The sequence below is a fragment of the Trichosurus vulpecula genome, chromosome 9 (genome assembly GCF_011100635.1).
Source record: "Trichosurus vulpecula isolate mTriVul1 chromosome 9, mTriVul1.pri, whole genome shotgun sequence".
In the NCBI taxonomy this organism is placed as follows: domain Eukaryota; kingdom Metazoa; phylum Chordata; class Mammalia; order Diprotodontia; family Phalangeridae; genus Trichosurus; species Trichosurus vulpecula.
In genome coordinates this window covers 97,242,609-97,267,097 of record NC_050581.1, presented here as the reverse complement: position 1 = coordinate 97,267,097, position 24,489 = coordinate 97,242,609, and the positions used below count along the sequence as shown (strand labels likewise).

The 24,489-nt window shown below is 38.0% G+C and overlaps 1 protein-coding gene across 2 annotated transcripts in view; it reads right to left on the bottom strand.

Annotated features, from left to right (window-relative positions):
* Positions 1 to 24,489, bottom strand: part of CCDC171 (coiled-coil domain containing 171) — a 496,942-nt gene that overhangs the window by 352,538 nt on the left and 119,915 nt on the right. The window contains exon 7 of one of the 2 annotated variants that reach the window (XM_036739306.1): positions 8,906 to 8,998. The exons of the other annotated variant lie outside the window; for it this stretch is intronic. Within the exon in view, the coding sequence (XP_036595201.1) occupies positions 8,906 to 8,998 (93 nt within the window). The remainder of the gene's footprint in view (positions 1 to 8,905; positions 8,999 to 24,489) is intronic. 2 annotated transcript variants of the gene reach the window in all.

Genomic DNA, 24,489 nt, shown 5'->3' with positions numbered 1-24,489 from the left:
TAGAGAAGGAGAAAAAAATTGGGAAGAGAAATGAGAAGGACGTGTGAAAACCATGAAAAATGAGTCAACAGTTTGCTAAAGCACACCCAAAAAAATACTGACGAAAACAACACCTTAAAAAATAGACTAACTCAAATGGCAAAAAAGCTCCAAAAAGCCAATGAGGAGAAGAATACCTTGAAAGGCAGAATTACACAAATGGAAAAGGAGGTCCAAAAGACCTCTGAAGAAAATGCCACCTTAAAAATTAGATTGGAGCAAGTGGAAGCTAGTGACTTTATGAAAAATCAAGATATTATAAAACAGAAACAAAGGAATGAAAAAATGGAAGACAATAAGAAATGTCTCACTGGAAAAACCACTGACCTGGAAAATAGATCCAGGAGAGATAATTTAAAAATTATTGGACTACCTGAAAGCCATGATCAAAAAGAGCCTAGACATCATCTTTCAAGAAATCATCAAGGAGAACTGCCCTGATATTCTAGAGTCAGAGGGTAAAATAGATCGCCTCCTGAAAGAATCCACAGATCGCCTCCTGAAAAAGATCCCAAAAAGAAAACTCCTAGGAATATTGTTGCCAAATTCCAGAGCTCCCAAATCAAGGAGAAAATACTGCAAGCAGCCAAAAAGAAACAATTTGAGTATTGTGGAAACACAATCAGGATAACACAAGATCTAGCAGCTTCTACATTAAGGAATCTAAGGGCTTGGAATATGATATTCCGGAGGTCAATGGAGCTAGGATTAAAACAAAGAATCACCTACCCAGCAAAACTGAGTATCATGCCTCAAGGCAAAATATAATATGGACTTTCAATAAAGCAGAAGACTTTCAAGCTTTCTCAGTGAAAAGACCAGAATTGAATAGAAAATTTGACTTTCAAAAGAGAAACACGAAAAGGTAAACAAGAAAGAAAAATCATAAGGGACTTACTAAAGTTGAACTGTTTTGTTTACATTCCTACATGGAAAGATGATGTGTATAATCCATGAGACCTCAGTAGTAGGGTAGCTGAAGGGAATATACATACACACACACACACACACACACACACACACACACAGGGCACAGGATGAGTTGAATATGAAGGAATGCTATCTAAAAAAATAAAATCAAATTAAGGGATGAGAGAGGAATATATTGAGAGAGGGAGAAAGGGAGAGATAGAATGGGGTAAATTATCTCACATAAAAGTGGCAAGAAAAAGCAGTTCTGTAGGAAGAGAAGAGAAGGCAGGTAAGGGGGAATGAGTGAATCTTGCTCTCATCAGATTTGACCTGAGGAGGGAATAACATATACACTCAATTAGGTACCTTACCCCACAGGAAAGAAGGAGGAAGGAGATAAGAAAGGGGGGACGATATAAGGGAGGGCAGATAGGGGGAGGAGGTAATCAAAAGCAAACACTTTCGAAAAGGGATGGGGTCAAGGCAGAAAATTGAATAAAGGGGGATAGTATAGGAAGGAGCAAAATATAGTTAGTCTTTCACAACATGAGTATTGTGGAAGGGTTTTGCATAATGATACGCATGTGGCCTATGTTGAATTCCTTGCTTTCTTAGTGAGGGTGGGTGGGGAGGGAAGAGGGGAGAGAATTTGTAACTCAAAGTTTTAAATGTAGATGTTAAAAAAAAAGTTTTTGCACGCAACTAGGAAATAAGATATACAGGCAATGGGGCATAGAAATCTATCTTGCCCTACAAGAAAGTAAGGGAAAAGGGCATGGGGGAAAGTGGGGTGAAAGAAGGGAGGCCTGATTGGGGAATGGGGCAATCAGAATATATGCCATCTTGGAGTCGGGAGGAGGGTAGAAATGGGGAGAAAATTTGTAATCCAAAATCTTGTGAAAATCAATGCTGAAAACCAAAAATATTAAATAATTAAATAAATAAACAAAGGAAAAAAGGTAAAGAGAAAAGAGAAACCATCAGGGACTTATTAAAGTTGAACTGTTTACATTTCTACATGGAAAAATTACTGGGGCGACTAGGTGGCACAGTGAGTAGAGCACCAGCCCTGGAGTCAGGAGGACCTGAGTTCAAATCTGGCTTCAGACACTTGACACACTTACTTACCCAATTGCCCTGTCTTCCCCCCTCCAAAAAAAGAAAAAGAAAATTGACTCATATAACTCATGAGACCTTTCTCAGTATTAGGGTAGTTGGAGAGAATAGATATAGATATATAGATACAGATATAGATATAGATAGACAGAGGGCACAGAGTTAGTTGAATATGAAGGGATGATAGCTAAAAAATAAAATTCCGGGGTGAGAGACAAACGGACTGGAAGAAGAAAGGGAGAGGTAGAATGAGTAAATTATCTCACATAAAAGAGGCAAGAAAAAGCTTTTGCAGTGGAGGGGAAGAAGGGGGAAGTGAGGGAGAATGAGTGAACCTTACTCTCATCAGATCTGGCTGAAGGAGAGAATAACATATACACTCAATTGGGTATGGAAATCTGTCTTACCCTACAGGAATGTAGTGGTCAAGAGGATAAGAGAGGAGGCATGATAGAAAAAGAGGGCAAATGGGGGGAGGGATGATCCGAAGCAAATACTTTTTAGGAGGGACAGGGTCAAAGGAGAGAACAGAATAAATGGTGGGGGCAGGATAGGATGGAGGTAAATATAGTTAGTCTTTCACAACATGACTATTGTGGAAGTGTTTTGAATCACTACACATGTGTAACCTACATTGAACTGCTTGCCTTCTCAATGAGGATAACTGGGAAGGGAGGAAGGGAGAGAATGTGGAACTCAAAGTTTTAAAAACGAATATTAGAAACTGTTTTTACATGCAACTGGAAAATAAGATATATAGGCAATGCGGTACAGAAATCTATCTTACACTACAGGAAAATAGAAGGGGAAAGGGATAAGAGAAGGGGAAGGGATGATAGAAGGGAGGGCAGATTGGAGGAAGGGGTAATCAGAATGCATGCCATCTTGAAGTGGAAAGAGGGAAGAAATGGGGAGAAAATTTAGAACTCAAAATCTTGTGGAAGTGAATGTTGAAAATTAAAAATTAATTAATAAAAAGGAAAAAAAAGAAATCAGGGTTCCCAAGTAGTGTGGTGATGGCAAAGGATGACAGATGATGAACCTAAGTCAGGCAATGGTACATATCCACTGCAAAAAGACCTACAGAAAAAAATCCAAGTTAGTTGCTGAATTGTTATTGGAAGATCTAGGCAAGAAACTAGACAAGAGATACACAAGACAGGAAAGTATGGATACATTGCAATTTATGCCAATGGAAGGAATACCTATGTAGATGAGATCACAGATTCAATGAAGGGTTAAAAGATTATACATTAGGAAGTAATGTAATCTTAAACTTGATGCTAAGACATAAATATTCACAAAAGAAATTTTCATATTCTCAGAAGGCAGTATTATCTAACAACATCATTAATAATAACTATTTAGGAGGCTAATCTATAGTAAATAGGCAGGCAACAAAAGATATTTTAGTTTGAATTCCATAAACAGAACTATACATTACAAATATTATGTTTACAAGGTTTTAAGATTTAATACAGAAGCTCTGAAATGAAAAATGTTGACAAAAACAAGGGACAGTTTTTTCCCTAAATTTTTGATTTCTTCTCCTAATAAGCCTGACAGCCTAATCGCCTCTCAGATAACTCTCAAAGTAACTTATAGCCACTTGGGAAAATGAGGTCACTGAATATACTGATGTACTAACCCAGGGGACTATGTGGCTTAGTCTCGATAATGGTACAGTGAATAGAATTATGGCTTTGGAGTCATGAAGACTTGGGTCTGAATACTATCTTTGACACTTACTAGTTGTATAACCATAAGCCAGTTATTTAATTAAGTATGTATTAGAATGGTGAGGCAGGCAGACCCACCAGCAGGATATTGCAGTAATCAAGGCATGAGGCTACAGGGCCCTCAACTAGGTGTTAGCACTGTCAGAGGAGAACGGGGGGCATAGAGGAGAGATGCTACAAAGGTTAAATTGATAGGCCTTGATAACAGCTTGAGTATGCAGGAGTGAAAGATTTCTTATAAATATCTCTTATAAGGAAATATCTTTTATAAAAGTTTGATATCCAAGCAACATTTGGAATTGATACAAATACACAAGAAAAAGAGTCATTTAACAATAGTCAAAGAATGTTAACAAGTAGTTTTCAAATAAGAAACACAATCGATAATAATAATAGATGAAAATTAAAAGAACTTTTGTTTTAATCTTACATCTATCAGATCAGTGAAAGATGACAAAAGACAAAAATGGGAAATGTTAGAGGAGCTGTCAGAAGACAAGGCAAGCATGCTAATACACTGTTAGTGGAGTTGTGATCTGGCCCACCTTTTTTGGAAAATAATTTGAAGTTATTCTAAAAAGTCATTGAGCTGTACATATCTACTGACCCAAAAATACTATTATTAAAGAATATAACTAAAAAAAGGTAAAAGAGAAAAAAAACCCATATATACAAAAATAATCACAGTAGCATTTTTTGTAGTAGCAAAAAATTGGAAACAAAATGGGTACCCATTCACTGAAAAAGGGGTTTTAAAAACTGTTGTATATGAATGCTTTTTTAGACAGCACATATAATTTCACTGGTTATAGGAAATAAGCAACCAATGAAGAAATTTGTTTCTATCAATGTGGATCGAAACTTATGGTCTTACTGTAGTAATCTACTATTTAATAAATCCAAAGACTCCAGCTTCTGGGATAAAAACTCACTATTTAACAACCACTGCTCTTTTTGTGGTGGCCAAGAATTGGACATTGAGGGGATGCTCATCAATTGGGGAATGACTGAACAAGTTATGGTATATGAATGTAATGAAATACTACTGTGTTATAAGAAATGATGAACAGGCAGACTTCAGAAAAACCTGGGAAGACTTATATGAACTGATGCTGAGTGAAGTGAGCAGAACCAGAAGAACCCATCAGTCAGCAGGAGATACTGTTCTAGACCAGAGGTATCAAACATAGCCATTAGGCCACATGCAGCTCACAACACTCTTCAGTAGAGCCCAAACCAGATTGAAACAAAATTGGAAAATAAATAAAAATATATTAAACATGGATAACATTAGGCGGTACAGTGGATAGAGGGGTAGACCTAGAGTAAGGAAGACCTGAGTTCAAATCCAGCCTCAGATGCTGAGTAGCTGTGTCACCCAGTGCAAATTACTTAGTCTCTGTCTGCCTCAGTTTTCTCATCAGTAAAATGGACCTATCTCCCACAGGTATTGTGGAGATCACATGAGAAAATAATTGTAAAGAGCTTACTACAGTGCCTGGAACATAGTAAGTTCTATATAAATGTTAGCTATTATTATTATTACCTTTTAAAACTAGGTCAGTATGCCTTCCACAGGGAACTTTATATACAGATTATTGTCCCATTGCTATATGATTTGATATCACTGCTCTAGACTTTATCAGAGGTCCTACTGCAGCTCAGGGCAACAAGTATTTAAACAGAGGGTTGCAAGTGATATTACGGAATGTTTATTGTCTAAGTAAGGACTACTACATTTTTCCTTTTGCCTTACATCTAATTATTGTTGTTCTTCTTTTAATAAAAATCACTTTTTAAAAACCACTTTAAAAATAAAAGGGAGGAGCCTAGTGCTGCCAGATTTCAAACAAAGCAGGAATTATAACAACTATCTGGTACTAGATAAACACTTTTTTTTTAAAGTAGATCAATAAAATTGATCAGATAAGTATTACCTGAAAAGAAATGTGAAAAACAGTCCACTGTTCAATAACCCCAAAAAGTGACAAGAACTACTGGAAAAATTATAAATTAATTAAAATTAAATATTTAAAATTAATATAATTAAAAGTTCTTACAGAAATAAAATCAATTCATCTAGAATAAAAATTATGGATTAGGAAAAACATTCAAATCAAACATATCGGAATTATAGAAATTTCATACAAACATGAGACTCAAGAGCCATTCCTAAAGAGAATGATCAAAAAATATGATTTTCAAAAAGAAAAAATATAAATTGTATATAATAAAATGAAAAAAAAATGTTCAAAATCGTGAATAATCAGAAAAACGCAAATGAAAACAGTCCTGAGATTTAAGAACTCTGATGGATTCTGAACAATGCAATGACTAATCATCCCTATAGAAGACTGGCAGATCATTTCTAAAATATATAGAGAACTGAGTCAAATTTATAAGAATACAAGTCATTCCCCAAATTGATAAATGGTCAAAGGATATGAACGGGCAGTTTTAAGAGGAAGAAATTAAAGCTATCTATAGTCATGTGAAAAAAAAGCTCTAAATCACTACTGATTAGAGAAATGCAAATCAAAACAACTCTGAGGTACCACATTACATCTATCTGGTTGGCTAACATGAGAAAAATGGAAAATGATAAATGTTGGAAAAGATGTGGGAAAGTTGGAACACTAATGCATTGTTGGTGGAGTTGTAAACTGATCTAACCATTATGGAGAGCAATTTGGAACTATGCCTAAAGGGCTATAAAAATGCACATACCCTTTGACCCAACAATACCACTTCTAGGTCTGTATCCCACATAGATCATAAAAATGGGAAAAGGACCACATGTACAAAAATATTTATAGCAGCTCTTTTTGTGGTAACCAGGAATTGGAAATTGAAGGGATGTCCATCAATTGAGAAAAGGCTGAACAAGTTTTGGTATATGAATGTAATACAATGCCATTGTTCTATAAGAAATGATGAGCAGACAGACTTCAGAAAAACCTGGAAAGACTTATATGAACTGATGCTGAGTGAAATGAGCAGAACCAGGACACTGTACACCGTAACAGCCACATTGTGTGATGACTGACTTTGATAGACTTAGCTCTTCTCAGCAACACAAGGACCTAAAACAATTCCAAAAGACTCATGATGGAAAATGCCATCCGCATCCACAGAAAGAAACATGGAGTCTCTATCTTTTTTGTTTTTTCTTTCTCATGGTTTCTCCCATTGGTTCTAATTCTTCTTTATAACATGACTAATGAGAAAAGTCATTGCTGTAAGGGCTGTATAGAACAGTCATGCTCATCCACAGCTGGTGCCATTATGAATTGCTTCAAACAGTCTGGAAAAACACTCAAAATCAGAAAAGTTGGCTTTGGACAGAAGCACTCCCCTACCAAGACTGTACTACAAAAAAGGTCCACAGGCACAAAAATGTACACACTCAAATTATTTGTGATAATGAAAATCTAGAAACCAAAGGGTAACCCAACAATTGAGGAACAGGAATAGATGGATGAATAATGACAAGAAGTGTAATGGTGTGACTGGAGATAAGGAATGAGAAATATTAAGAATACAAAGAAACCCGGAAAGTCTCCTATGCAGTGGCAGAGTGGGGAAAGAAAAAAAACAGGACCAAAAGAAAAATATATAAAAAGACTAAAAGTAAAGCATTAGAAACATCGATAGCCAATAAAACTGTCATCAAATACAACATTCAGTGTTAGTATCATGCTGTTAACTTTTTGGTTTTAAAAAATGAATTTTTTTTTCCAGAACTGAATACTGGTGTAACAACAATGTTGCTAGCAACTGCTGTGGCTGTGTAAGACCAATAACACCAGCATGCAGAAGGGCTGCTAACACAGGTTCTTTGATCCGCTTTTCTAAGAAAATCAACTTTAAGGGGTTAACAATCTCAGTTTAATTAAACATATATATATCATTTACTTAGTTCAGGGGAAAAAGATCAGCCCCCTGAACTTCAGGGCAAATATAAACAGAAATTACAAATACTGACAGAGAGGCCTTGTCTGATCAAATCACAATTCACAGTTACCAGAGAAGCACCAACATCTGGGTTACAAAGCCAGGGGGACTGTTTCAACAGCTTGTCCAGAGTTTCATCATTCTTTCAATGAGTGTACCCCCAAAAGTGAAGCACTAACCTTATATATACTCTGCTCAGGGCCCTGGGAGCTCCAGGCTCAGCATCCAGTGTATGGGAAAATTTCTCAACCACTAGCACCACATCATATACAAATCAATAACTCTCCATGGCCCCAGGGCCGAGAATCATTCCAAGACAAAAGATCCCACTTTACCTGCCCCATTCAAACAAAGGCCAGACTCATTAAAGGCACTTGAAAGCAAAAACTCCTGTCCTGATTACCATTACAACTGGAGAAAGGGATCATTCAAGTATTCATTGGGGATCAATCAACAGAACTAATCCATAAGCATTTACTAAGTGCCTACTATAAGACAGGCTCTGTGCTAAGCAATGAAAATACAAAGACAAAAATGAAAAAAATTCTGCCCCCAAGTTTATATTCTATGAAGGGAAATAACATGTACATGGAATAAGTACATACAAAACACATACAAAAATAATGCATAGTAATTTGGAGATGAGAGAGGGAGACTAAAATTGGGAGAGAGAACAGGAAAGAACTTAAGTGCGAGGTAGAGTTTGCACTAAGCTTTAAAGGGAATGAGATTCTCAAAGGGAGAGATGAGGAAGGAATACACCACAGGCATGAGAAAATAGCCTGTTAGAAGGCACAGAGATTTATGTGTGTTACATCCAAATAAAATGTATCAATTTTTAATAAATCAATAATTTCAATGAATTAAGAAAAACAATAACAGATTTGGAGCTAAAGGGGACTTATTTAGTCCAGAATTCTAATTTTATAAATGAAGAGAGGCCCTAAGAGGCTAAATTACTTGCCCAAAGTCACTGAGGTAGTGAGGTGGGATCTGACTTGGAGTCCTCTGAATACAAAATCAGTAATCTGTCCTTTATGTCATAGTGACTCTCTCAAAATTCAGGTCTCGGGTACATAATTTTATTTCCTAACTGATGACATATAATTTAAGGAATTACACAGAAAACTGTTGGACAATTTTACCTGGATAATTTCAGAGTTAAATTTGGACTCCAGGTGTGCTGCTCTTTCTGCTTCAATATTTTCCTCTAATTTTTTCGCTTTTATAGTGGCTGCCTGAAGAAAAAAAAACATACATTTTTAAACTTCAAATTTACGAATGTCAATATTTGCATTCAAGATGCCTAATAAGCAAAAACTATTATTTTCCAAGATTAGCATAGGCATAGGTAACTACTACTTTAATTCACCAAGTCACTACTTCCTTTAAAACTTCACGTCAAGAATATTTGGGGGGGAGGGGGAAGGGCAGAGCCAAGATGGCGGCTGGAAAGCAGGGACTAGAGGGAGCTCCCCACCAAGTCCCTCCAAAAACCTATAAAAAAATGGCTCTGAACCAATTCTAGAACTGCAGAACCCACAAAATAGCAAAGGGAAGCAGGGATCCAGCCCAGGACAGCCTGGATGGCTGCTGGGTGAGGTCTTTCCCGCATGGAGCTGGGAGCGGAGCAGAGCAGAGCCCAGCGTGGGAGGCGTGGACCAACCAGACCAGGAGCCGGGCGGAGTATGCCCTAGCGCCCTGAATCAGTGAGCTGCAGCAGTTACCAGATTTCTCCACCCACAAACATCAAAGACAACAGAGAAGGTTAGTGGTAAAAGCTGCTGGGGACAGGGTGATAGAGTTCATGGTTCAGCCACCGCCCCGAGAGCAGCGGAGGTGGGGCAGCTACAGAACTACAGCTGCAGTTGTTTCCGGCCCCAGGCCCACCTAGTGGGAGGAATTACGTGGCAGATCAGAGCAGGAATGCAGAGCCTGCTGAAGATCTAAGTCCAGTCCAGGTTGGGAGTTCTTGGGAAAGGAGGAGTGCTGGTGTGGCAGAGCTGGCTGTAATAGCTATGAAACCAACAGCGCATCCCCCCAAATTTGGAACATAGTACTCTTTATTCTACAAGCAGTCATATCCCACTGAAAAACTCAAGGGTCAAGTAAGTTGGCTGGGAATATGGCCAGGCAGCAAAAACACACCCAGATTCAGTCTCAGACTTTGGAATCTTTCTTTGGTGACAAAGAAGACCAAAACATACAGCCAGAAGAAGTCAACAAAGTCAAAGAGCCTACAACAAAAGCCTCCAAGAAAAACATGAACTGGTCTCAGGTCATGGAAGACCTCAAAAAGGATTTGGAAAAGCAAGTTAGACAAGTGGAGGAAAAATTGGGAAGAGAAATGAGAAGGATGCGAGAAAACCATGAAAAACAAGTCAATGACTTGCTAAAGGAGACCCAAAAAAATATTGAAAAATATACTGAAAAAAACAACACCTTAAAAAACAGACTAACTCAAATGGCAAAAGAGCTCCAAAAAGCCAATGAGGAGAAGAATGCCTTGAAAGGCAGAATTAGACAAATGGAAAAGGAGGTCCAAAAGACCTCTGAAGAAAATACTACCTTAAAAATTAGATTGGAGCAAGTGGAAGCTAGTGACTTTATGAGAAATCAAGATATTATAAAACAGAACCAAAGGAATGAAAAAGTGGAAGACAATGTGAAATATCTCATTGGAAAAACCACTGACCTGGCAAATAGATCCAGGAGAGATAATTTTAAAATTATTACACTACCTGAAAGCCATGATCAACAAAAGAGCCTAGATATCATCTTTCAAGAAATTATCAAGGAGAACTGCCCTGATGTTCTAGAGCCACAGGGCAAAATAGAAATTGAAAGAATCCATCGATCACCTCCTCAAATACATCCCAAAAAGAAATCTCCTAGGAATATTGTCGCCAAATTCCAGAGCCCCCAGATCAAGGAGAAAATACTGCAAGCAGCCAGAAAGAAACAATTTGAATATTGTGGAAACACAATCAGAATAACCCAAGATCTATCAGCTTCTACTTTATTCCTTGGGCTTGGAATACGATATTCTGGAGGTCAATGTAGCTAGGATTAAAACCAAGAATCACCTACGCAGCAAAACTGAGTATCATGCTCCAAGGCAAAATATGGATTTTCAATAAAATAGAGGACTTTTAAGCTTTCTCAGTGAAAAGACCAGAACTGAATAGAAAATTTGACTTTCAAACACAAGAATCAAGAGAAACATGAAAAGGTAATCAAGAAAAAGAACAAGAAAAAGAAATCGCAAGGGACTTACTAAAGTTGAACTGTTTTGTTTACATTCCTACATGGAAAGATGATGTGTATGATTCATGAGACATCAGTATTAGGGTAGCTGAAGGGAATATGCATATATACATATATGTGTATGTATATATATGTATGTGTGTGTATGTATGTATATGCAGAGAGAGAGAGAGGGCACAGGGTGAGTTGAAGATGAAGGGATAACATCTAAAAGAAATAAAATCAAATTAAGGGATGAGAGAGGAATATATTGAGAGAGGGAGAAAGGGAGAGACAGAATGGGGTAAATTATCTCACATAAAAGTGGCAAGAAAAAGCAGTTCTGTAGGAAGAGAAGAGAAGGCAGGTGAGGAGGAATGAGTGAATCTTGCTCTCATCAGATTTGACCTGAGGAGGGAATACCATACACACTCAATTGGGTATCTTACCCCACAGGAAAGAAGGAGGAAGAAGATAAAAAAGTGGGGATGATAGAAGGGAGGGCAGATGGGGGAGGAGGTAATCAAAAACAAACACTTTCGAAAAGGGACAGGATCAAGGGAGAAAATTGGATAAAGGGGGATAGGTTAGGAAGGAGCAAAATATAGTTAGTCTTTCACAACATGAGTATTGTGGAAGGGTTATACATAATGATACGCATGTGGCCTATGTTGAATTGCTTGCCTTCTTAGGGAGGGTGGATGGGGAGGGAAGAGGGGAGAGAATTTGGAACTCAAAGTTTTGAAAACAGATGTTCAAAAACAAACAAAAAAAAAGTTTTTGCATGCAACTAGAAAATAAGATACACAGGCAATGGGGCATAGAAATTTATCTTGCCCTACAAGAAAGGAAGGGAAAAGGGAATGGGAGGGGAGTGGGGTGACAGAAGGGAGGGCTGACTGGGGAACAGGGCAACCAGAATATATGCCATCTTGGAGTGGGGGGGAGGGTAGAAATGGGGAGAAAATTTGTAATTCAAACTCTTGTGAAAATCAACGCTGAAAACTAAATATACTAAATAAATTAAAACCCTTAAAAAAAGAATAATATTTTGGGGGTGGTGGGGAGGAACAGAATTAGAGATGAGCTCTTTATAGTTTTATTTTTTTAATTTGAAAGGGAAATGGTTATAGAGCCCATCAATCAACAGTAAGTATTAACTATCTACTACATGCCAGTCACCACACTGAGTGCTGAGTATACAAGTACAAAGAATGAAACAATCCCTACTCAAAAGAAGCTTGCAGTACAAAAGAGTAGGAAACAAGTACACATTAAACATAAAGTTAATAAATACAAAGTAGTTCAATATGAGGAAGTTTGGGAGGGAGCACACTAGCAATTCAAAGGACAAGAAAAGGTTTCAAGATGGTTCCTGAGCTGCATCTTAAGGGAAGAAAAGGACTTTATGAGGCAAGGAGGGAGGACATTTCAGGCATGGAGGACAACCGCTGCAAAGTCATAGAGAGTAGAAGATGGATGGAGTGTCATGAATGAAGAACTGAGAAACAGTCAATTTGACAGGGCAACAGAGCTCAGAAAGTAGAATAATTAATACCCAATGATGCTTTAGAAGTAAACTGAAGCCAGGTTGTATACAGTTTTAAAGCTAAGCAGAGAAGTTTATATGTTATCCTAGAGGCAATAAGAAGTCACTGGAACTGATTGAGATGGAGAGTCACATGTCCAAATCTGGAGTAAAGAAAATTACTTTTCATTTTGAAAGAAATGTGAGGCAGGGAATCACATTAGAAGGCTGTTGCAATAATAAAGGTAAGAAGTGATGAGAGCTACACTAAGGTGAGCAAAGAGAAGAGTCAGATGCAAGAGATGTTGCAAGGATAGAAACAGCAAGATTTGGCAACTGACTAGATACATAGGATGAAAAAGTCCAGAATAATGCTGAGATTACAAAATAAAACATTAGAAGGATAGTGGTGCCTTCAACTGAAATAGGAAAGTTTGGAAGAGGTGAGGGTTGGGAAGAAAGATAATAAATGTGATTTTGGATATGTCAGGCCTTCTTCTCAAATGCCACCTTCTATGGAAGATCATTTCTGATCTTCCTAGTTAGCCTTTCCTATCCAACAGTACCTTGTCTGCTTTATATTTTGTCTTGATAGGCAGGGTGGGGTGGTGAATGCACTTAGAATCAAAAAGAATTTGTTTCAAATTGCTCCTCAAACACTTACTGGTGCTATGAGCCTCAATTAAGTCATTTAACTTCTTTCTGCATTAGTTTCCTCATCTATAAAAATGAAGATGATGATTTCAATGGCTTTCCAGTCCTAAAATTCTCTGATCACACACACACACACACACACACACACACACCCCTTGTCTCTCCATTAAAACATAAGTTCCTTGAGAGCAGGGATAGTTTTACTTTTATCTCTCTATCCTTAGTACCAAGCAGAGAGCCTAGAGCTTAATAAATACTTATTGGTTAATTAATTGATTCATTAGTGGTATAGTACCTTCTCTCCTCCAGCATTTCAGCAACAATACCTTAGCTGCCCTTTAAACTCTCTTAGACTTAAGATAAATAAGCATGGTAAAAGGGATCTATAGAAATGAACAACAATTCATTCCATCATGAGTTTCACAGACTCCAAATAAGTTACCTGTACTTAATTAATTTCTTGGTAACAAATATTAAAAATCCTTTCCACACAGATTAAAGAATTAAAATGTTTTAAATAATCAATTTTCAAATTACAATTAGTCCTTATTCTGAAAATATATACACACATAAAGAAATGTTCCTTATCTCAACAGTTACAAATAAAAATGGCCTCATAAGAATTCACTGTAATGAACAAGAAGATTGCAACATTTCTTTACTTATAGGAACTAAATAAGTTATTACTGCTCACAAATTTATACTCTCTGGTAATCTAGCAAAACCCTAAATTTTTATTCTTTGTAGAATGTAGCCTTCCATGATTCACAGCCTGAAAGCATCACCAGAAAACTACTGGTGTAAAATAATATAGCTTTTGATGCCAGTCTGGGATCACTGAAACCACTCTGTAAGTTCTCAAATGCAAGCCAGTCCAGTTTCTTCCTCCTATTCAATTCTGTCCTTTCGGAGCTTTTTTCCACCTTTTCTCATATACCAACTCATTGGTCCCAGAGGAAGAGTTTGAATAATCGGAAGATCATCAATTTATAACTGCAAAGGATCTTAAAGGCCGTTATTTCTAACTCCTTCCTTTTACAGATGAAGTACCTGAGGCTGAGAGAAGTTAAATGACTAACCAAAGTCCCACAGCTATTAAGTGTCTAGGGAAGGATAACCAACTCCAAACCCATCCTTGTATCCACTGTGCCACCTAGCTTCCTTGCTCCCCATTGTGAACAAAAACCCCCTCTACCACTATCACCTAAGCAACCTCTCCTCCTCTGAGGTTCACTAGAACCAATCTGATCACCCAATCTAGAGCCCACTCACAGGACAATCTTTCCCTTTCTTCACTGTTGAGTAATTGACTCCCGATTGTGAGAATGAAGTGAGATATGTGTAAAGCACTTTGCAAATCTGAAAACATTATAAAAATGTAAGTTATGATAACAACTGGAGTTACCCAAAAGTAGAATGCCTAGGAAGATAGTAAGCTTCCCTTCCTAGAAGCCTTCAAGCCAATCCTGAAGCAGTGATTTCTGGAGAAGAGATGCTTTTCCAGGTACAGGTTGAACTAGATGGCCTCTTTACTCCCTTTCAAGTAGGAGATTCTACAACTATTATCTACCCGAATCACTGCCCTCATTCTACAGAATTCTAGGGAATATCATGTTGATGTTCCTTCAAATATTTTCACCTATCCCTCCACTCCAACTCAGCTACACAAGCATGGTAACACTCTTGATAAGAGTTCTGCTTCCATGCTCAAGAACTCTACCCCATCATAAGCTCCATCATCTCTTCTCTCCCTGTGTTTTGTCCCTCTTAAACCTCTTCTTCATCTTCAGCATGAACACCAATCACTCTGTCAATACTGTCCCCATGTCACAACTCCTACTCGGGCTACACTTCTCTCCCTCTCTACCTCAACCACTTTCTAAATTAGCTCAACTCTAAAATAGCCTCTTTGCTTGAATCCTCACTTCCTTGTGTTATCACTATCCATACCTTGTAAGACACCAAACCCATATTCCCTTCCATTATTCACAGTCTCTCTTCCTAATCATGTGTTGAGGAATGGAGTGGGGCCAGAAGTCCCACAACTGTTCTGAGTCCACTACACTTTTATAATCCTTTTATTCCTCCCTAATCGATTCTCCATCCTACTCAGAACAACAAGTGTTTCAAACCCTTCTTTCTCTCCTCAAGCCTCCTATCACATCCCCTTCCCCTATACTTCTCAACAGAAGAACTTACCTCATATTTTACAAAAACAAAAAAAGCACATTGTCAAGACTAATCTCTTTTCCCCTCCTCATTTGACAATCTAAGCAAAATAAACTTCCACCATTCTCTCTTTTTTTCCTGTCTCTGATTAAGAGATGACCCTTCCCTTCATCAAAGCCATATACACTTAATATATACTATATATACTCTTCCTATAAACTTGACCTCATTCCTTCCTAGAAAGAATGTGTCAAACTATTCCCTTATGGTTCTAATCATAACCCCTCTAACTTTCCAAACCAAAATGCCACTTGCTAGACATCATTCCTCTGTATGTGTTGTCTTCTCCACTAGAATTTAAGATCCTTGATGGCAGGGAATATATTCTCTTTTTTTGAATCCTTAGCATTCAGCATCATGTCTGGCACATAGTAAGTATTTAATAAATGCTTTTTTCATTCATTTACTCGATAATGTTCAAGTAAATATACGTAGCATGTGTGTTTATATAGATTGGCCTTTTATCCAACTTCATTGTTCTTGACCTATATACTGCATTTGACACTTCTGGCCACCCTCACCTCCTGGATATTCTCTCTTCTCTAACCCTTTCTGACACTAATCTCTCCTGGTTCTTCTCTCATTAAAGCTTTGTAGCTTTGAATGGTTCATCATCCAGATCACATGATATAAGTGGCTGTTTTCCAGAGTTCTGTCCTAGAACCATTACTCTTCTGTATATGTACCTTATTTTTTGGTAAATTCATCTGTTCCCATGGATTTAATTATCATCTCTCTGCCAATGACTCCTGATCTATATGTGTAGTCATAATCTCTCCCCTGAGTTTCAGCTCTCAATCAATTTACTATTGGACACTTCAAAACGGATATTTGGGAGACAACTCTTAACTCTATGAATCAAAAAGAGAACTCATAACCTTCAATCCCAAAACCACTCCTCTTCTAAACCCAGTTGGTCAGGTTCATAACCTTGGTATTATCTTCAATTCTTCACACTCCCTCACCATTTATAACTACTAATCAGATGCCAAATCTTACAATTTCTGCCTACACATTTCTGTCATCTGACCTCTCTTCTCTACTCACACAGATACTACATCTGTTCAAAATGCCATCACCTCTCACTGAGATTATTGCGATTGACTCATAATTGGTTCCCCTGACTCAAGTGTCTCCCCATTTCAGACAGTCCTCCACAGTTGCCAAAGTGATTTTCCTTAAGCTCAAATCTGATTGTGGCATTCAATAAACTGCAGTGACTTTCTACTGACCCTAATGATAAAATATAATCCCTTCTGTTTAGCCATGAAAGCCCTACAAAATCTGGCCCCAAACTTTGTTTCCAGCCTCAATGGCCATTATTCTCCCTCCTGCCCAGCCAGACTGGCCTTTTCTCTTCCTCAATAAAGACATTTCATTTCTGACACTGGCTCTTTCTTCAAGAAGCCACTCAAATACCTCTTTCTACAGGAAGCCTTTGCTTATCCCCTCTACTACTGTCATTCCCCTCAAACTATCATAATTGAACTACTTTATATTTACTTTTATTTTTCTCTCTATATTGGACAGAACACGTGTGAAGTAATTCCACATGTGGAAGAAGCTGGGGAACCTGCTTCCAGACAGGCATGATGATATGTAATAGAAGCGCCTTGGAGAGACTTTGGAGCATTCATAGACATTCTGTAACTGGTTCTGGTCTGCTAACCAAGTGGTAAAGAGCAAAGATGGAAAAGAGAGAACAACAGAGGGGAAATTAAGGACCAAATCATACTCTTTACATATGTGCATGTGCCCTTATTGTATCCCCCAAGAGGATGGACAAACAGGGATATTACCTCTCGTGCCTGACACTTATATGTACTTAACAAACTCTTGTTGATTGTTTGTTTGCCTGACTGAATAGAGGCTAGAAAGCTAGTCTTGGAATAAGAAAAATCACAATGGCTGCAAGACCATAGTTCAAGATGCTTGACCTCTGTGATGTAGGTAACTCTCCAATATGATAAGCTGTAAAATAATTATTTATTTCATCAGTGATATAAGGAATTTCTTCACATGGAGTTCTTTACCCCATTAAAATCACAGTCAGATCAATATATATTTACATAGGTGCATACACGAGAATATATATGCATAAATGATTAAATGATGTGTATACACACATTAACACACACACACACACACACATACACACACACACACACACAACACCTTTATCCATTTCCAAGGTGATACTAGGGGAGATGATTACAGATGATGAACATGACTGAAAAGATCGGTTCAGATTAAGATTCCTTTCCACACAGCACATGGGATTTTTGTCCTTCAATTAGTCCTTACAACTGTATTTCCAAAGAATTGCCACGGAATGTTGTATGGTCTCTTCCAAAACATCTGCTCAAAGGAGCAACTGCATATTCACTTTTGCATCCTATTGTCCTCACAAAGATAGGCTTATCCCAAAAGAGAGCTCACAGAAACCAGTCACCATTATTCCAGTAAATTCCTAAAAAAAAAAAGAATCAGTCACACCATCTTCCAAGACTGATTTCCAGTTTGCATCCATTTCCAACAGTATTTCCACCCATGTATAAACTGATAAGAAAAAAGGGGGAAAGGAACCACATTTGACTCAATCGAGCATTTCTCATGTGCTGCAACAAGGGAATTTGGTCACCCCATACTCATATTTATTTTTCCCTCCATACTTTAACATAAACACGTGGCCTACAGACAATTTTCCAGGTAACTATAAGTTTCTTACAGGGTAACCATGAGTGGTTTTTTACTGTATTTTGTTTTAACCTTCTTTGTAATATATTTATTTGCTTGTTATTTATAAATCAATCCTCTTTTTACCTGTTTTGCTATTTTTTTGCTGGGTTTTTTTTAAACAAGACTTAAAAGCAAAATTCTCTGTCGGGGTAATTTTTCATCCTTTGGGGCTTCTGTTATCTTTATTTATTATATTAATGATAACAGTAACCACCACTGGGTAGTGCTTAAAGAAGCATTAGCCTTCAGCTTCAGCTTTACCTGGACTATGCTACATATTCTTTGTTTACTCAGCAGGACTGATCAGGCATGTGAAAGTCTATGTAATTAGACCATGGATCAAAAACATAATGAAGGCAGCAGGGATATTCTTATTTATGATTTGCCTTCTATGAGAGAAGTCTCAGCAACTACTGGGCCAAGTTGCATGATATTAATGAAACCCCACTGGATATTTTCAGCTTCAGCTAAATCTGATTTGGCTGCCTTTAGCAATAGGCATCAGAAAGCAATAAATTCCATTTTGCATAGTTATATTAAATAATGAGGATTTCACTTCTAATATCAAGCAAAAGACAAATAATCTTGGAATCTCTGAATCGGTCATTTTGGGTAACATAAAAAGATAGTAAGTATGAACAAGTAAACCTCGAACATCATTAAAGCAGTATCCTCATAGTTTTATGATAAACCTGTCACAAAAGAAAGTATTTTACACATTCTGTTTGAATTTCCCCAAAAATTCTTATTCCAGATAATGAACACTAAAGCCAAAAGAAAACAGATAATAACATTTTAGCACTATTATTTAAGAAATGCAAAGTATCAACAAAGGTGCTAAAAATCCAAATCACCCATGGCTGTATTTTAAATTATATTCTCAATGATACAAAACCTCCTTTTGGATTTAGATGGGCACAATGTTAGTTTATAAGTAGCACTAAGAAAACTACCCCAGATTCTCAGAGGTAGTCAAGTAAAATTCAACTCTTTTTTTCAGGAACATCAGAAAAAAAGCCAAACCTCCCTACAGCAGAACACATAAAAAATATGCTTGATCAGAGCCTTTTTTCATTTGGATCAGTCTTCCTGATGAGTTTTGTTACTGTTATTGCAATATTTAAAACATGTTTTTATGTGATGAGAGAATTCTCAGCAACTACTGGGCCAAGTTGCATGACACTAATGAAACCCCACTGGATATTTTCAGCCTCAGCTAAATCTGAGTTGGCTGCCTTTAGCAATAGGCATCAGAAAGGTACATGTGAATGGCTATTGGGGTGAGATCTGAATTTGGCCAAAAGATATCAGGATGAGTGGAAGGGAAAGTGCTTAAGGGGAAAAAAGTTTAACTGATTCAGTAGACCAATAAGCCATCAAAACACAACTGAAGAATAAGGAAAGACAAAATCTGAATTTTTAAAAATTGAGACAATGCAGGAACAAATTTCTTTGTGTAAGTCAGATTAAGATCAAATTAATTTGTGTGCCAGACAACACAGAAAATGAAAACAGGCCAGAAACTAAATTTCAGGAAAATTGGGGAGGAAAAAGGGGAAGGTGTGCTACAGAGCCAAGACGGTGTGGTAGAGGGAACATTCAAACCACACTCCCCCAACATTCCCCTCCAAACAACTTTAAAATGACATGTCAAAGTGAATTAATTAGTGGCATAGCCAAGAAAAGGTCAGAGTGAGACATTTTTCAACCAAAGACAACTGAGGAAGTTAGAATGAGATGTCTGTGACAGTTGGGGTGGGGTCAGGAACACCAGCCATGGGCCTTGGAGGCAGAGGCAGAGGCAGAGGCAGCAGCAGCAGGAGCAAAAGCAGCAGTTTCAGTCTTGAATACTCTTGGAATTAAATTCTCTTGGAATTAAAGCTTCTAAAGCACTACATCTGAACTCCTCTTTTAAACAATTTTTATGTTTTCACTTCAAAGATCTTGCCCTTTCAACCCTTTAACTGTGTCTTGCTCTTAGATGAATCATTTCCTAAAGGAGGAAACGAAGTGTAGAAAAATTTGTGATCTGATTCTAGTCCCTGTCCTCCCAATGGTCATTTTCTCTTCCATGTGCACACAATTTCCTCTCTGGATCTATGCTTTCTCACCCTTCTGGATGCTGGCTGCCCTCAGAGACTCTAGTTTTCATTATCCTGAGCAAAGATGTTGTCAATGGAGTTGCAAAATTCTCTCATGGGAAGTGATTTGGTACATCAAATCCCATCGAACACCTTTGTGTTCATGCTTTTTTTTTTTTTTTTTTTTTTTTAGTGCGCCTTGATCTGTATTCAAACTTCACAGTTCTTTCTCTGGATGAAGATAGCATTCTCCATCGTGAGTCCCCTGGAGTTGTCCTTGCCCCTTAGGTTGCTGAGAAGAGCACAGTATGTCAGGGTTGGTCCTCACGGAATCCATATATCTGTGGCTGTGCGCAACGTTCTCCTGGCTCTGCTCCGCTCACTCAGCATTATGTCGTGTAGGTTTTTCCAGGTTGTTACGAAGTCTGCATCATCCCCATTTCTTATGGCACAATAGTATTCCATTACCTTCATATACCACAGCTTGTTCAGCCATTCCCCAATTGATGGGCATCCCTTTGATTTCCAATTCTTGGCTACCACAAAAAGAGCTGCTCTAAATATCCTTGTACATATGGGTCCTTTTCCCGCTTGTGTGATTTCTTTGGGATACAACCCTAGAAGTGGTATTGCTGGGTCAAAGGGTATGAACATATCTATAGCCCTTTGGGCATAGTTCCAAACTGCTCTCCAAAATGGCTGGATCAGCTCACAACTCCACCAGCAATGCAACAATGTTCCAATTTCCCCACATCCTTTCCAGCATTTATCATTTTCCTGTTTTGTTATTTTAGCCAATCTGACAGGAGAGATGTAGTATCTAAGAGTTGTTTTGATTTGCATTTCTCTAATCAGTAGTGATCCAGAGCATTTTTTCATATGCCTATAGATAGCTTTAATTTCTTCCTCTGAAAACTGCCTGTTCATATCCTTTGACCATTTTTCAATTGGGGAATGGCTTGTATTCCTATATATTTGGCTCAGTTCCCTGTATATTTTAGAAATGAGGCCTTTATCAGAGATACTAGTTGCAAAGATTTTCTCCCAATTTTCTGCTTCCCTCCTAATTCTTGTTGCATTGGCTTTTTTTGTATAAAAACATCTCAATGTTCATGCTTTTTAACCACATGGCATCCAGAGAGCCTGAAAGTCAGGTTCACCCAGAGTATGGACAATATGAAGATCTTAGAAGTTAGGTGGTGTGGTAGATAGAGCAATGAGTCTAGAGTCAGGAGGACCTGGGTTCAAACCCAGTCCCAGACCTTAGGTATATACGGCATACATGATCCTGGGCAAATCACATAACCCGTTTGCCTCAGTTTCCTCATCTATAAAATGGGGGTTGTTGAGAGGACCAAATGAGACAATAACTAAAGCGCTTAGCACAGTACATGGCACACAGTAAGTACTATATAAATGTTAACCATTATTAGCTATTGTTATGAGCTAACTGGGTAGGAAGAAGGGCTACCTTCTCTCCGCCAAGCCTTTACCCTGTGGTCCCAAGAAATGGGCTAGGGGTTTTGGTTTGGTTTGTTTTTCTTCATTTGTCTTTCTAAGTTCTAAGTGCAAGCTGTGAAATCTACACTGAACCCAGAAGCTTAAGCCAGGACAAACCTTGGAGGCAGGATTCCAGGCCAGGTGAACAGCCAGCCTATCAGGCAAACCCAAATCCAGGGTGCCCAGAACCCAAGCCCAACAGGGGACTTTGGACTTGGAGCTTGGAGGAACAATGATATATAGAAAATAAGCTTAACTGTAAATAGGATGCCTTTTTCCTCCCCAGAAACTGGGGCAGTACAGGGTGAGGTTAAGGCTTCAGGTATTGTGAAAGAATATTTTATATTTATTTTTGCCCTACCTTTGAGGTAATAATTCCTTTGAAAAAGTTAAATCTGAATGTTAAGTGGTTAAATGAAACTGGGGTGCAGGGAACCTCCTACAATTGAGGAGATACTATCGGTGGGGCTAAAGCAAATGGCAAAGCCTACTCACACTCAAACCTCCCTCAAAGTATTGGAGAACGTTAGGGCAGAAGGGAAATACAGCCTACCTAGCCTCCAGGCAGTGGAAGCCAGGGTAGTCACTGTTACATGTAAGATTGTCTGGGATAAAACTGGGCTCTACACATTTGAGGGGATGGCTGGAGAGACTCTCTGCCCAGGACATTTAATTTTAGTTAATCTAAACTTTTATTTTTATTATTTTTATATTATATTTATATTTATGTGTAGTATCTATTAATAAAGTTTATTATATTTAAAAATATAAAAATCATTCTTTAGCTCATGGACTGTACAAAAACAGGTAGCAGACCATGTTTGTCCATACACCACTGCCGATCCCTGCTCTAGACTGCAAGTTCCTAGAGAAACTGGCAACAAAAAAAATATAAGATGCAATTGAACAGTCAATATTTTTTCCAGTGTGTTTTCCTCAACAAGTAAGTACCACTGATGTAACTTTGCAAATTTTTCATTTATTGGTTGCTAGACTGTTCAAACATTGGTAATTTCTGCATTATGTTATTCTATAAAAGTATTAATAATGATACATTCCGTATCACTGAGTTCTATATAAGTGCTGATATTAAGTTTAACATGAGAAATCTGGAATCAATAGAATTCTACCATAGAAATGTTCATAGAATCAAGGGAATGGTGTATACAATGACAGCAATATTTTCTGAAGAATAACTGTGAATGACTAAGCTATTTTGAGTATTATATTCAAATCAACCATAAAGGACCTATAAAGGAAGATACTATCTACCTCCAAAGAAAGAATTAATAAAGAGAAGTAAGCAGAATATGGTTTTAGCTAGATAGACAGACATACAGTCAGACAGAGAGTCATATGGATAGACAGATAGATAGATGGACAGATAGACAGATCTGTCAAATAGTGGCTTTCTCTAGTGTGGGGTGGAAAGGGGGACAGTTCAGAACTTAAAATGTAACAAAGTAATAAATTTAATTTAATTTTTAACAGAAACGTTCATATTGTTGTTTTTTCATTTAAACAGACTTAAACAGCTTGCCTTATTCCAAGAGCAAAATCCCCTACTATTTCTTAGGGTAAGAATGCCTGCAAAATCCTTAGGTAGCTGACATTCTCCACTAAATCTCTAACGGAGCCTCCTTGCCTTCTTGTCGCACTACATGAAGTCTATCTTCTTGTCCTTTTTTCAGGTTTACAAATCAATGGAAAGGATCCATAGGGTTAGTTTTGGGTGCCCATCTGGAATCAGGACCTAGATGAAATGTACCTGGACATCAATGGGGATAGGCCAGGAGTGGGAAACCTGTGGCCGAGAGACCACATGTGGCCCTCTAGGTCCTCAAGTGTGGCCCTTTGACTGAATCCAAACTTCCACAGAACAAAATCCCTTAATATTAGGGATAGCCACGGTACAGAGATCCCTGCAATATTGTGTTGTGCCATGTGCAGGAAGGGACATTTTGGTCCAAGCCACATTTGGGTGGTCTTATGTACTGAGGGAATTGTGAGTTTTCTCAGGTTAGACAGGGCTGACACGGAGTTCACTGCAGGTCCAAAATCACCATAGGAGAGTTCCGTGTAGTTTGGAAAGTATGATGACAGCGGGTTTCAGTCTAAGACAGGAAGCCGGGTTTCCTTTTCTTTCCTTTTTCTTTTGCATATAGTTTAAGCAAGAAGAAAAATTTGTTTAACTTTGTCAAATGTTCCTTATTTCCTTGAATCTGCAAAACTTTCTGTTTAGGAAAGAAGAGGAAAGGGAATAAACATTTATATAGAGCCTATGTGCTCGGCTCTGTGCTAAGAGCATTTTACCAATATTATCTCATTCGATCCTCAACAATCCTGGGAGACAGATGCTGTTACTATCCCCATTTTGCAGTTGAGGAAACTAAGGTGAACAGACTTGCACAGGGTCACACAGCTTAATAGTGTCTGAGGCTGGATTTGAACTCCTGAGTCCAGGCCCGCTGCTCTATTAAGCCTTCACTGTATGGCACTGGGTAAGCAAATTAAGTAACACTGCTTTTGCCTCCTCAGAGGACTGTTCTGAGTTGAAGTCATGGATGGTGTTGTAGTTCTATTTGCCAGGTGTGGGAAATACTGGATTCAGGGCTTCTATCGCACATGCCCAATCACCTAAGATGGAGGGACCAGTTTCTGGAAAAAGCTATTCTGCATTCCTCTACCACATGGTAGGAGTAGAACCCACTGTACCTTCAATCTGCCAGATTGGTACACATTCTATTTCCCA